Source organism: Vigna unguiculata, chromosome 8 (genome assembly GCF_037176805.1).
Source record: "Vigna unguiculata cultivar grain cowpea cultivar isolate G323 ecotype 2 chromosome 8, ASM3717680v1, whole genome shotgun sequence".
In the NCBI taxonomy this organism is placed as follows: domain Eukaryota; kingdom Viridiplantae; phylum Streptophyta; class Magnoliopsida; order Fabales; family Fabaceae; genus Vigna; species Vigna unguiculata.
Genome location: NC_140799.1, coordinates 41,264,468 through 41,279,763, shown reverse-complemented (window position 1 = coordinate 41,279,763; position 15,296 = coordinate 41,264,468). Strand labels below are relative to the sequence as shown.

Below are 15,296 nucleotides of genomic sequence, written 5' to 3'. Positions count from 1 at the left end.
GTTTTCTTATCAATTTTGGGCTTTTTTTTCTATTGATTTAAATTTCAACATGATATTAATATTAATGTTTATTTAATTAGATCTCATATCAATATAGTTTCTTAGTACATTTGTAATTATTGTCCAATTATTTTAGCATAAGGGATTTGATATATAGAAAGATTAATTAGTATTGATAAAGGATGAAGATAAAAAATTTGTATATTTATTTATCTTTAATCAGTCATTAATATTTATTGTAATTACAGGTAAATGAGAAAGGGTGTTCTACAAGTATTTTTCCTAAATCGTTTATGTTTATTAATATTTCAGGTATTTTTGTTCAGACAAAACTTTTTTTTTTAGATTCGAATTACTTTGACGTAAAAGATATTTAGTGATCAACACTGGATATATATACTTTCAATAAGAATATATTTAAAATAAATTAAATAGCATCGTCGATATCGTGTCTATAAATAATTAAATAAAGATAAAAAATACTTAATATATTTAATTATAAAATAAATAAATTTAAAATTAAATTAAGTTACAATTTCAACACCATTCTTAGTAAATTATCATATTAACTTCTTGTCACGCTGTAATATTACTACACTATGATTAACTATGTAATATTTTACATTTCAAATTCCCAAATTCGTATTTCTTATATAATGTAAGTGTGTTATTAAATGATATTCAATTAATTATTAAATAAAATTTCATTTATAGTAATATTAAATATTGGGAAGTGGTGAACTAAAAGTTATACTAATAAATCTATAAATAAATGACATTTTTTGGTTGGTTATGATGTTTTTGAAAACTAATGATTTTTGTACATAATGTAGTTTATATGTAAAATATTTGATCAAATATTGATGTATTAGTATAATTATTTAACTGATATTAACAGCTGCATTCTTGTCACAAATGACATTAGTTGCATTTAGATGGTTTTTTATAAAGGCTAAATTTCAAAATTACTTTCGATTTAAATCTTAAAAACTTTATCTCTATACATAAATGTATAATATATATATATATATATATATATATATATATATATAAATATTAAAAAATATTACATTTTATCTTGTCGTATATCATATCAAGCTAAATATGTTTTTTTGTCTGTATAACTTTCTTCGTACCGTAATTCATACACATATTTGTCTCTTTATAATTTAGTGATAATTTTATTTCAAGAAAATTTGTTTCCTTATTCATCACGTCATTTATATAAATATTTAATGCAAAACTTAATAAATTACGGCAAAATCACAATACTGATTAAAAAATAAATTTTAAGTTTAAATCAACCCTCCAATATCATATGGTAATCTGAGATTTGTATCTATTTATATAGTATAAACTATTATTCTAACTAGTTAGGACGGGACTTATAACACACTCTTGCATGGACACACACACACACACACATATATATATATATATATATATATATATATATATATATAAAGTATAAGATCAAATATTAATTGGTGATCCGATAGCGATCGAACATTAAGTCTAACAAACAACAAATCTCGATAGACTCAAATTCATTACTTGTATACCATGTTAATAAATTGATTTTAACTTTAATCCAACCTACCATGTTAATAAATTGATTTTAACTCCAATTTAATCCAAAAATATCGGTTTATAAGGTAAAATTTATTGCTACTTATATGTCAATTGGTTTTATCACTTGCTAGTGTAATGTGAAATTTTCAATGTATAATGTTCATAAATATACCATAATGATGCTCATAAATAGGCTAATAGCATGTTTTAATCAATAATAAAATAAAGGAAAATTATATTACGACTTACAATTTTTGATTCTCATTTTTTATTTTATTTTCTGATACTAGGATTATGATAATCGTCTTATAAGGTTAACCTATTAATCAAGTTTCAAATAGTAAAATACTTCAATTTTTTTTTTCTAGGCCAACCTTTTAAAGGCCATGGTCCGTGTAATAGTTGGGCTGGCCCAAGAACCACTGATCCAAGCCGAACGATTGCAAATGCAGATTGCGAAGGACCGTGACAGTACGACGTCGTCTGAAGTTGTGGCGAAGTGCGAAGTCCACAGCAGTTGATAGTTGATTGCATCTGCGAATGTTCTGTGTTTGACATTAAAACAGAAGGAAAAAGGGAACAGAACAGAAACCTTGAACCTTTGTGTAGAGAATCTTAGCCATGGGTAGCAACGGATTGAGGTACGAGATCGCACAAAACGCTTACATCAAACTCGTGCTTCACTCCCTCAAACACCCGACCTCCGCCGTCAACGGCATCTTGATCGGTCGCATCTCCCCTTCCAACGACGTCGTCGAGATCGCCGATGCCGTCCCTCTCTTCCACTCTCACATTCCTCTTCTTCCTCAATTGGAGATATCTCTCATTCTGGTTCTCTCTCTAGGGCTTTTTGCATTAATTTTGTTTTTTTTTTCACTCAGTTTTGATTCTATGCGGTTATCTATAAAATTACTCAGAAAGATATATGCTTTCTTAATCAACGTGTAACCTCGTTAACTGGGCTTATATTTTTTTCTCATGGGTGTCTGTTAAATTTTCCTTTTCTTCTCTGTAGTTTTCTGATTTTTCCTTTTTTCAATTACACTTTTTCTGAGATAGATAGAGGAATATTTTTCTGCGAAAGGGTTGAACATAGTGGGCTATTTTCACGCGAATGAGAGATCTGATGAAAGTGAGCTTGGTAGTGTGGCGAAGAATATCGGTGACCACATATGCCGCTACTTTCCCCAAGCCGCCGTTCTATTGGTTTGTTGTTGCATTTTTTTTTTTTTGGATTTTGCTAATTTGTTGTTGAATTTATTCTTAGTTTTTGCTATTTTTGGTTCTAATTATCTCCTTTTGCTTATCATCTTTCTTTTCCTCTTCAATTGTTTGCAGTTAGATAACAAGAAGCTCGATGCTTTGAAAAAGAGCAAGGAAGGTAGTGCCATAATGCAGGTTAGCGATTTTAGTGTTGGAAACCGCATTTGTCATGACCGATAATTTCTATTTGTTATCCGCTTTATGAGTTGTGTTTGGGCTTCTTTAGATGATATAGAATTCGTGATATCAGTCTAAACATAGAAATATATATACCCAAGCTTCTTTGTGAATGAACTAAAGAACTTCTTCTTTCTAATGGAATCACGAAAACCTATGAACTTGTTAGAATATAAACCTTTGGGGTAAACTTGTAATTAATTACTGTAGAAGAAAATAAGAAGGTACAATGGATTGAGCTTCTCTCATAAGAAAATTTGTCTTATGCATTTTAACTTCCAGAATTTTTCCTATGTAACTTTTTCAGAAGTTATGGTTAGAAAGAAGTTGATTTTAACTAAATGAGGGAAGTTAAATTTATTTTAGTTTTTTATTGTCTTCTCTTATAAATGTTTTTGAATAACTTTATCCAAGCAAGACCGAATTTCTGTAGTTCACTTTAGCACTGGACAGTAAGCTGTTTGCTTATGTTTGTTGGTTTCCCTGTCTTGTTGTGGGGGCTTATTCTGGTACACCAATCTCCTTATTTTTACAAAACTGCTGTATCTAAAAGCTTATCTTGAAATTGGTGGCTTTTTATCTTGGTGTGTGGTGTTTCATGGGTTTTATGGTGTAACATTGTGGAGCTCAGGTTGTATGCAAGAATTCAAGTTTCTGATTAATGTTGTGATCCATTTTCTCTTGTTTTTTATTTAATTTGCAACATACTGCAGCATATTTGGGAACCACTCTTTGGGAGAGATGATTTTTTTTTTTTTCACAAAAGTTCTGTGAGGAAAGCTAGCAAAAACACAATTATTTCTCTAAGCTAAGCTAAACGAAACATGTTCCAAGATTTTTTCAATTAAAGGACTGGGGGAATAACACAGTAATGTTTTGTAATGTGCACTCTTTGCATGATTATACAGCGTACAACCTCAAAGGTCATCCAACATTTGCACTAATTGCAAACGAGTCTTGTTATTTGTTTCTTATAGTTACAAAATTAATGGTTCGTTTAGAAATCACTTTTTTTTGTTGTAAAAGAAGACCAGTATCTACATGATACGTAATTATGGTTGCTAGAGTTTATGCATATATGGCTCCCTCAATATAAAGAGATGCCTTTTGGTTGGTTACATTAACCAAGATTACCTTTTTCTTATGGTTTAGCTTTATGTTAGGGATACATCTAAGAACTGGAAGTTGGTTCCCTCAGATGCAAACAACCGTTTCTCTCTGAAAGAGCCTTCGGCAAATGTAGTCTTATTGGACTATATTGCAACCGAGAAGTGGAATGGAATTGTAGATTTTGATGATCACTTGGATGACATTAGCAAGTGAGTGCTTTTTTGCCTTGCAGATTTCGTTTTTTCCCTACCATTTTATTTGTCTGTGCAGCTATAACTGACATACGAATACAATGTACATATTCTATTGTTTGCAGGGATTGGCTAAACCCAGGGCTCTTCAAATGATCCCACCACTTGTCTTCATTTTGGACGATTTACTTTGCAAGTGGAGGATGTTCAGACTTATATTGTGGTGCAAATGTTGGATTGTCAACAATGAACAATTAGGGACTATAAATTTTACCTTAGGGAAGTTGCTTCATGAAGATTTTTCAGTTGTATAAACAGGATATTTACCACCAGTTCGTAAAGGATTTTGGTTGCAGAGTTTTTTTTTTTTCTTGGGTGTAGGTATACTAGAGTGGAGTTTGTTTGCTTATCGGCGAATTGTGACCATGTGTTTCTTGGTATAAACAACATAATCATCACGTCCATTATCTTAGGCCATGTTTGGGGTGGATGTCTCTTTTCAGTTTTTATTTATAAGTGAGTTTGAAAATGTTTTGATATGATCAATAGCCTCATAAAGGTTATAATAGTCTCATAAAAGTTATAAGTTAAGATAAATACATATTTTCTTGCTTAAATCTCGTTATATTTTTTAAGGATAAAATTTTAACGATTTAAGTTCATAATATTTCACGTCTAGTGATCGATCATAATGTTATTTCAATGGATTGGAACATTGAGGTTGTATATAGAAAACTATTTTCATTACAATAAAGAATCCTTAAACCAATTTAATTTAAAAATAAAAAGCATAGAAATAATTTAGAAAAACCAAAAATCACTATAAACTTCAATATAATTTTTTATAAAAGTAACTCAAAGTTTTAAATTTCTTCGGAATTTATAATGAAAAAGCATCCAATGAAAAATTAATTGAATGGATTCTAATATTTATTGATGAAAATGATTCAAGTGTAAGTCTTGTACTATAGAAACATAAAAATGATATAGTCAAACACTTATAAGAAAATAAACACAAACTCAATCTGTGTCGATCTCTTATATTGATTAAGTCACACACATGTATGTAGATATATAAGGAATACTTAGTAAATTGATCCATCAAAGGTATCGGAGGCAATGAGGAGGAAAATTGAACTCTAAGAAAAGTTGTTAGAAGGATGGGATTCAAGTAGAATAGACTATGAACATTAATTTGATGCTCTGCTAAGATAAACAATCTGTACAGCTTGTTCAACTTGGTATTGGATTGGCTATGTACAATGGAAGAAGATAGAGAATAAGGAAGTAATTAAAGACAGTTTCTAGAAACTTTTGAAGATGAAGGAAGCATGGATGATGATGATGAAGGGTGTCAGAGAGTAGGGCATCCATGAGCAACTACGCCCGGAGCTGTGGGACATTTGGCCAAAGGGCAGTGGTCAGCATCGGCACCCCACCAGGATGGACCTAAAATGTCGTAACTTTGGAGGGCAAAGTAGAGAGCCACACCCATGAAAGCAAGTCCTGCATCTAATGCAGCCGAGAGAATGTAAGTGTGGCGAGCCCACCAAGACTTGAACTTGTTGTAAACGTAGAAATTGAAGAAGATTCCGACAGCTCCCCAGGTTATGTAGTTCACAGTTCTCGCCGGAGGAATAGATCCAGCACCCATAATAATGAGGGGCATGTTGATGAGTTGAATCCACTTCTGGTTTGGGTATTTGCGAGCATAGAACCACACTGGAACAGGAAGAACAGCACCAATGAGGAAAAACCAGTTCATCCCAGGGTAAATTCCATCCTTCGTAAACATTCTCTTTGGACCCACCACTCCCCATATGATTGAAGCATTGTAAAACACAGCGTCACCGGGGCACTGCCATGGACTGTTAGCTGCCAACTTTGCTTGATCACAGATGTTTGGAACAGTCGTCAGAAGCCACCATGCTGTGCCATAGCACACGGCTGAAGCAACCACGGTACCCACCAACTGCACTATGAACATAGATTTTGGAGGGATTTTCATATAGTGGCCTAATTTGAAGTCACCGAGGAAATAGAGTGCTTGTGACATGCTGACGTAGCCGTAAGTCTTGAAGGCGACATTAGCAAGTGGCTTTCCGGGGTAAATGTACCCGATTATTAGCTCTGTAATCACGTTCAGACCAACTTGCTGCAAAAGAAGTTACACTATGTGGTGAGAGAGACAAGACAAAACATTTGAAGCAATGGGAAACTGTAAAAATGATGTTATACCATGTTTGTTGTTGCTTGAATAACTCCAATTGGCAAAGTGAAAACTAACGCGATACCAAGAGACATTAGAACTCCCCACCATGGCAGCTGAAGTTGCTTGCCAAAGCCTTCACAAGTTATCAGGGCCACAACTACCATTACAACCAAAATGCTCACAAACCACCACTCCGGTACTTGTTCATAGTTTTTCTTCATAATTCTTGTATGCACATCACCGAATGTTTTTTCTTTTAGTTCAGCTGTTGTCTTCCTCCACATCTGAACAATCGTTCTTCCAAACACACATCACCACAAAAGTTAGCTCACTTTACCTAATTCATCCAGTAAAACTGTAATTCTAATAACAGAACAACACTGATAGAAACATAAAAAACTAAACAGTTGCATCCAATTTTTTGTTTCTAGTGGTATATTAAATATTTAAGCTTTGTCTCAAATCTCAAACTAAAAACAACTTACTTTCCATGGAAGAGAAAAACATGCGAAATAGTGGCGGTGAGAGAGGCAAAGCACAATCCATAATAGAATGCAAATGTGATACCAAGATAGAGCTTGCTGTAATTGTTATAACTGTCCATATCGATGTAAAAATTTTTAGCATCGAGAATCCGAGTGACGTTATATATTGCGCCAGTGGAATCAAAGGTGTGAGAACTGATGATGGGGAACTTCTTGGCATCAAATACGTTGTTCCAATATGAAATGGGAATCAGAACATACATGAAGAGCCCAAATCCAAGCAGTATGTTGATGATGGCAAAGCCAGGTGTAGCCAAAGGGGTCCCCAGAAACCCAGCCACAGTGTTCCAGTCAAAGCCAAATGAACCAATGCCAAGCCCGGTAATACCCGAACCAATTTGTTGAGCAAGGACGGATTTTTTCCAAACCAAGCAAACCCACGAGATTGTTGCTATTCCTGGGAATAAATAACCTGGAATAATGTAATATGCAAAGCTTGACACAAACACCAGGAAAAAGAATTGCAGCCTTGTGTTTCCTCCTTTAGGCCTTTTATCCTTTTCATGGAATGCCCTGCAATTCAACAAATTCATAACATTAGATTAATATAATAATCATAATCTCTTTCACTCATATATCTATTAAAGGACAAAGATGCATAAATCACCTACAAAGAATAATAAAATACCTGAATAAAGACACCTGGACGAGGTTTGAAGGCCACCACATGTACGGGGAATCAACGAGGAACTTTCTGAAAATGCCAGCCCATCCATAACCAAGCATCTAAAAATTTAAGGACACAGATTACAGTAGCCGAACCAAATTTGAATATGCATGTTGTTTTGATCAATCACCTTAAAAGTTAAAAAAAGTTATCAGATTCTTTTGATTCATTTTCACCCCTCTTTGTCTCAATTCTTCCCCTCATTCAAATCATTTATCCAACTGAACAATTTCTCTCTCTCTCTCTCTATTCCTTCCACCCACCCATAGCACTATCTTTTTTCAACAAAAAAATTGTTACTTTCAACAACCCAATGAATTAACAATCACTGTTTACCTGGGTGGATAATGATAGCAGGAAAGCAGCCATTGGGTGGATGGTCCTGTGATAGAAAGCCCTAACAATGGTGATAATGCTGATGGCATAAACACCACTAGCTCCAGCACCGGCAAAGATGGTGATGAGTGCATGCTCCTTCAAATTGAAGGGGCCAGGGTTCAGAGAGAAAGACCACTTGGTGAATGGAAAAACAAATACTTTGGTGGGAAGTGTTCTGGCCATGAGTTTGCCAAGTGGGAGAGAAATAATCTGTGCTGACACAGAAGAAATGAAAAGAGGAGTTGTTCTGTACGCAAAGAATTGGTTGATGAATGCAAGGACAACGCACGAAGTCAGTCCCAAAGTCCATGTCCTGAATGTCAGCACAGGCTGCGTAGGGTCGTCGGTTATCGGAACCGTCAACCTCACCTGCTCAATCGGAGAATCATCAACCTCTTCGCCTTCTTCTGCAACAACACATTAAACAGCATGTAATGAAAAACAAAAACAGACACACAAAACATAGATACAAACAAAATAGCATGCATGTACATGGAATTAAATATTAGACATTGAAATGTTACCAGGTATGACTAGTTTGGTGTGGTGTTTATTGTCGACAACCTCAGCCATTGCAGAGGATCTGGTTCTGGAATTGTGTTCTCTTATTCTCTTGCTTCCTCGTTCAAGCTCGAGAAGAGTTACATTGTTGGTTTGATTTTATAGGGAGGTAGGAACTAAACCAAACAATTACAATGAAATGTGCCTGGTTCTAATTGCGGTGTTAATTCATGATTGACATAAGCATCGTCGTCAACTAGTTTATCCACAACAACAAATCTGTTAGTGTATCACAATCTGTTGTTAAACGAAGAAAGAATATAAACAACTTTTACGATTATCTTAACAAATCTTGTTTATGTCAACTAATTATTTTATTTAGTAGACAGTAAATAACATACATGAACTTCATCAACCTATCAGCCTATAGTAACTCTTTGAATCTTTTATTTTTCATTGAAAAATCTATCACACTCAATATTTGATTTTTCTTTTTTTATAATCGTATATAAAGTTGATAAGACTTACAGTCTTTAGATTATTTAGGAGTTAAAGATTAAGGAGAATTAAAAGACATTTTCCACACTTAAATCTCCATACATCTTTTTAGGGATAAAATTGTAAAGAAGTTTTAAGTTCTAAAACTAATAATATCTTATCAGTAAGACTGATTATAAAGACCTTATCTTAGTAGATTCGAATACTGGTATGTGGAGGATGTAGTTCCAAAAAAATTGGTTTTTCTTAGTTTTTGACTTAGAACTTGTTTTGATATATCTACAAAGAGTAACGATAATTTAAAATATCTCAATAGATTGGAATATTGACAATGTATGTGGAAAATGAAAATATACAGTTCCGAAAAATTTGGTTTTTCTTAATCTTTAACTTCGAATTTGTTTCGGTGGCACGAAGGTTAAAGATAATTTAAATTTATATTTTTTTTAATCTTTTAAGGTGCACTTAATAGATAAAATTATGACAATTTTGTTAACGATTATATATATATATATATATATATATATATATATATATATATATATATATATATATATAATATTTAAATGTGTTAGGATTATTATATTTTTATATGGTGCTATGTTGTTGCCGAATGTTACGTACGTGCCTTGGTATAATAGGTTGCCTCTAATGTTACCAACATTTACTATTCTAAATTGGCAAGTCTGATAAGGTTGGTACTATGGCATATAGTGTAAAAGACAAGCCTAAATTAGGAAAAATGGTTAAAGTGCATGCAATTTTAGTTTGGTTAACAAATTCTATTTAATAGATACAACAACATGATGCAACATTGAGTAAAAGAACTCTTTATACCTTTCTTTTTCACTTTCCCGTGTCTACATCAACCGTGATACAACCTAGTAATTGAATATGATGTTTAATTAAAATAGTGGTTCACCTCTCTACTTCACTTTCCTCTATACTATACATATAACGCTTTAAACAATAGGAATTTGAATGGCTGATTTTAGGTTGTGCAATTTGATCACAGCGTCAGCGTGTAATTTTCATGTAAACCTTTCAATTTAGCTTTATATTAAAGAGGTTTTATCACAATTTAACATCTTTAAGAGATAAAACATAAACAATATGTACAGCTTGTTCAACCTGGTATTGGATTGCGTTTGTACAATGTAAAAAGACAGAAAACAAGGAAGAAATAAAACACAGTATCTATAAACTCAAGAAGATGAAGAAGGAAACTTGTGAAGATGATGATGATGGGTGTCAGAGAGTAGGGCATCCATGAGCAACTACGCCCGGCGCTGTGGGGCACTTGGCCAAAGGGCAGTGGTCAGCATCGGCACCCCACCAGGTTGGACCTAAAATGTCGTAACTTTGGAGGGCGAAGTAGAGAACCACACCCATGAAAGCAAGTCCTGCATCTAATGCAGCCGAGAGAATGTAAGTGTGGCGAGCCCACCAAGACTTGAACTTGTTGTAAATGTAGAAATTGAAGAAGATTCCGACAGCTCCCCAGGTTATGTAGTTCACAGTTCTCGCCGGAGGAATAGCTCCGGCACCAAGAATGATGAGGGGCATGTTGACGAGTTCAATCCATTTCTGGTTTGGGTATTTGCGAGAAAAGAACCACACCGGAACAGGAAGAAGAGCACCGATGAGGAAGAACCAGTTCATCCCGGGGTAAATTCCATCCTTTGTAAACATTCTCTTTGGACCCACCACTCCCCATATGATCGAAGCATTGTAAAACACATCGTCACCGGGGCACTGCCATGGACTATTGGCTGCCAACTTTGCTTGATCACAGATGTTTGGAACAGTCGTCAGAAGCCACCATGCTGTGCCAAAGTACACGGATGAAGCAACCACGGTACCCACCAACTGCACGACGAACATAGATTTTGGAGGAATTTTCATGTAGTGGCCTAATTTGAAGTCTCCGAGGAATGCGAGTGCCTGTGACATGCTGATGTAGCCGTAAGTCTTGAAGGCGACATTAGCAAGAGGCTTTCCGGGGTAAATGTACCCGATTATTAGCTCTGTGATCACGTTCAGACCGGCTTGCTGCAAAACAAGGTACACTCTGTGGTGAGAGAGACAAAACATTTGAAGCTATGGGAAACTAAACTGTAAAAATGATGTTATACCATGTTTGTTGTCGCTTGAATAACTCCAACTGGCAAAGTGAAAACTAGCGCGATACCAAGAGACATTAGAACTCCCCACCATGGCAGCTGAAGTTGCTTGCCAAAGCCTTCACAAGTTATCAGCGCCACCACTACCATTACAACCAAAATGCTCACGAACCACCACTCTGGTACTTGTTCATAGTTTTTCTTCATAATTCTTGTGTGCACATCGCCGAATGCTTTTCCTTTTAGTGTAGTTGTTGTCTTCCTCCACATCTGAACAATCGTTCTTCCAAACACACATCACCAGAAAAGTTAGATCACTTTACCCAATTTATCCAAGTTAAACAGTAATTCTAATATTAAATATTTAAGCTTTGTCTGAAATCTAAAACTAAAGACAACTTACTTTCCATGGAAGAGAACAACATGCGAGATAGTGGCGGTGAGAGAGGCAAAGCTCAATCCATAATCGAATGCAAATGTGATACTAAGATAGAGTTTGCTGTAATTGTTGTAACTGTCCATATCGATGTCGAAATTTTTAGCATTGAGAATACGAGTGACATTATATACTGCGCCAGTGGAATCAAAGGTATGAGAACTGATGATGGGGAACTTCTTGGCATCATATACGTTGTTCCAATATGAAATGGGAATCAGAACATACATAAAGAGCACAAATCCAGCGAGTGTGTTGATGATGGCAAAGCCAGGTGTAGCCAAAGGGGTCCCCAAAAACCCAGCCACTGTGTTCCAGTCAAAGCCAAATGAACCAATGCCAAGCCCGGTAATACCCGAACCAATTTGTTGAGCAAGAATGGACTTTTTCCAAACCAAGCAAACCCACGAGATTGTTGCTATTCCTGGGAATAAATACCCCGGAATGACGTAATAAGCAAAACTTGACACAAACACCAGCAGAAAAAATTGCAGCCTTGTGTTTCCTCCTTTCGGCCTTTTCTCCTTCTCATGGAATGCCCTGCAATTCAACAAATTCATAACATTGGATTAATATAATAATCATAATCTTTTTCACTCATATATCCATTAAAGGACAAAAATGCATAAATCATCGTGAAAAAAATAATAAAATACCTGAATAAAGACACCTGGACAAGGTTTGAAGGCCACCACATGTACGGGGAATCAACGAGGAATTTTCTGAAAATGCCAGCCCATCCATAACCAAGCATCTAAAAATTTAAGCACACAGATTAGTAGCCTAACCAAATCTGAATATGCACGTTGTTTTGATTAATCACCTTAAAAGTTTAATAAAATTATCAGATCCGTTGTTTCATTTTGACCCCTCTTTCTCTCTGTTCTTCCCCACATCTCCACTCAAATCATTTATCCAACCGAACAATTTCTCTCTCTATTCTTCCACCCACCATAGCACTATCTTTTTTCAACAAAAAAAAAAAAATCGTTACTTTCAACAACCTAATCAATTAATAAATCACCATTCACCTGGGTGGATAATGCGAGCAGAAAAGCAGCCATTGGGTGGATGCTCCTGTGGTAGAAAGCCTTGACAATAGTGATAATGTTGATGGCATAAACACCACTAGATCCAGCACTGGCGAAGATGGTGATGAGTGCATGCTCCTTCAAAGTGAACGGGCCAGGGTTCAAGGAGAACGACCACTTGGTGAAAGGAAAAACATATGCTTTGGTCGGAAGTGTTCTGGCCATGAATTTGCCAAGTGGGAGAGAAATAATCTGCGCTGACACAGAAGAAATGAAAAGAGGGGTGGTTCTGTACCCAAAGAATTGGTTGATGAATGCAAGAACAACGCACGAAGCCAGTCCCAAAGTCCATGTCCGAAATGTCAGCACAGGCTGCGTAGGGTCGTCGGTTATCGGAACCGTCAACCTCACCTGCTCAATCGGAGAGTCATCAACCTCTTCGCCTTCTTCTGCAACAACAACACATTAAAATCAGCATTCACCAAAAACAAAAACAGACACACAAACATAGATACAGACAAAACAAAACAGCAACAGATAAGAATTTTAAAATGTTTCTGCACTTTTGGTTACATTCACGAGAATGTTTTTTGCTGCATAACTACTGTCTCGTGTAACTTAACAATCTTTTTGACAAACCCTCTTGATAGTTGGTGGTAACAGCATGTGTTGTATGTTATGGCATGTAAATGAAATTAAATATTGGCATGAATGGTGTAGCTATGGCATAGTTTTTTTCAGACATTGAAATGTTACCAGGTATAACTACTTTGGTGTCGTGTTTATTGTCGACATCATCGACAGGCTCAGCCATTGCAGAGGATCTGGTTCTGGAAGTGTGGATAGGACTTGGAGTCTCTCTCTTCTCTCTCTTCTTCTTATCCTTCTTCCTCCTTCAAGCACGAGAAGAGTCACATTGTCGGTTTGATTTTATAGGAGGTGGTGGGAACTAAACCAAACAGTTACAATGAGAATGTGTCTGGCTCCAATAGCGGTGCTGATTCGTGATTGACATAAGCATCGTCATCAACTAGTGTGTATTACAGCAATAAATCTGTTCAACCTAATGAAGAAACAAAATCACAATTTTAAGGTTATCTTAACATATATTACCATGTATTAACGACCAACCAACGGTTGGATAAAAAGGAAAACTATACATTGTTTATGACACCCAATTTTTTTATTTATTTTGTTCGTTGACTTCATGAATCAATTAGCCTTATAGCCGTTTCAATATTTTTATTTTGGAAAATTATGTTTTGACAATAAATTTGTTGACAAAGTTGACAAAAGTTACTGTAAATGAAATTAAAATAGATTTTTAGTTTACTTTTTAACCAAAATAAAATAATAAAATAATATTATTTTACTTAAAATGGTAATTTGTCAAAAAAATTTGTTAAAAAAAACTTTGTTAAAGTATCACTTCCCTTTTATTTTTATGGAAAGAAAACTATCTTTCTATCCATTTTCATCAGTTGAAAACATACTTTTACAGATATTTTAATCATTAAAAGAATTATATTTATAAAAAAATAAAAAATAACTTATTTTACAATATATATATATATATATATATATATATATATATATATATATATATATATATATATATACTTTCACCTATTGTTTGCTAGCATGGTAATTTGTACAATTTTTTTAAAATATAGATACAAAAATAAATATATAATTTAATTTTAAAAATGAAATATAATTTTTCAAAAATAGTTTAAAAATAAAAAAAGTATTTAATTTTTTAACTTTTTTATACGTATTTTATTATGTTTTGGTTTTCATAAGTATTAAAAGTATAAATTAATTAATTTAGCAGTATTAAAAGTATAAATTAATTATTTTGACAGTACTAATAGTATAAATTAATTACTTTAAGAATATTAATTGAATTTATTCCTCCTCTTACAATGACGAAAAGATCAAGTCCAGTTCATTCCAAAAATTGTCTCATTACTATATTAGGTATCAATTTTCTTTTTATAGACTATAAATCTTAAATGCATAATTAGAATATTAGAGTTTAACTCTAAATATGTGATAGTTTTCGATCACTAATTTTTTTATTTAAATTATTTTTAATCTTTTAAGATTTCATTAAGTACAGATTTAATTTATATAAAATTTGATGGGTTAAACATTATTTTAATCCTTAATGTTAAATTGAAATTTGTTTTTTTCAAAAATTTAGTATATTTTAGTCTTTTACACTTTAAAATTAGTAGATATAGTCCTTCTAAGTCAACTGTGTTAAAAAAAATGTGATGCATCAAATCAAATATATCTCATTAAAATATTTGAATTATTTATATTATTTTATATCTTTTAACTTTAATATTTGTTGAATTGAAAGATATGATTAATATGTCAAACAAATTTAACATAATTAAATTAAAAATATTATATTCATTTAATTTTAAAAATTGAAGATTAAAATATCAATTTTATACAAAGACAAGTCCTATTTTCACATAATATCTAAGAACTAAAATCAAACTTAACCAAAATTTATTTACTTAATAAAATGTTTCGTAATAATTTAACTGCTAATAAGTACCTAAACATTGTAATAAAGAT

General features: G+C 33.6%; 3 protein-coding genes across 3 annotated transcripts; 1 reads left to right on the top strand and 2 right to left on the bottom strand.

Annotated features, from left to right (window-relative positions):
* Window positions 1-2,047: 2,047 nt before the first annotated feature.
* EMB2731 (ER membrane protein complex subunit 8/9 homolog) lies at window positions 2,048-4,790 on the top strand. The gene is made up of 5 exons (XM_028086040.2): window positions 2,048-2,403; window positions 2,632-2,778; window positions 2,911-2,970; window positions 4,165-4,331; window positions 4,439-4,790. Exons 1-5 carry the CDS (start codon window positions 2,194-2,196, stop codon window positions 4,467-4,469), a joined length of 615 nt encoding a protein of 204 aa, XP_027941841.1. The 5' UTR covers window positions 2,048-2,193; the 3' UTR covers window positions 4,470-4,790.
* A 617-nt stretch (window positions 4,791-5,407) lies between these two features.
* On the bottom strand, window positions 5,408-8,688 carry LOC114195538 (oligopeptide transporter 1-like). Its single transcript, XM_028086043.2, has 6 exons — window positions 8,640-8,688; window positions 8,074-8,522; window positions 7,699-7,796; window positions 7,011-7,583; window positions 6,552-6,822; window positions 5,408-6,468 (listed from the first exon to the last, which is right to left on the bottom strand). Exons 1-6 carry the CDS (start codon window positions 8,686-8,688, stop codon window positions 5,668-5,670), a joined length of 2,241 nt encoding a protein of 746 aa, XP_027941844.1. The 3' UTR covers window positions 5,408-5,667.
* Window positions 8,689-10,236: 1,548 nt separating this feature from the next.
* LOC114194615 (oligopeptide transporter 1-like) lies at window positions 10,237-13,735 on the bottom strand. The gene is made up of 6 exons (XM_028084955.2): window positions 13,461-13,735; window positions 12,705-13,153; window positions 12,330-12,427; window positions 11,641-12,213; window positions 11,250-11,520; window positions 10,237-11,166 (listed from the first exon to the last, which is right to left on the bottom strand). The coding sequence occupies exons 1-6, from the start codon at window positions 13,516-13,518 to the stop codon at window positions 10,366-10,368; spliced, it is 2,250 nt and encodes a 749-aa protein (XP_027940756.1). The 5' UTR covers window positions 13,519-13,735; the 3' UTR covers window positions 10,237-10,365.
* Window positions 13,736-15,296: the final 1,561 nt, after the last annotated feature.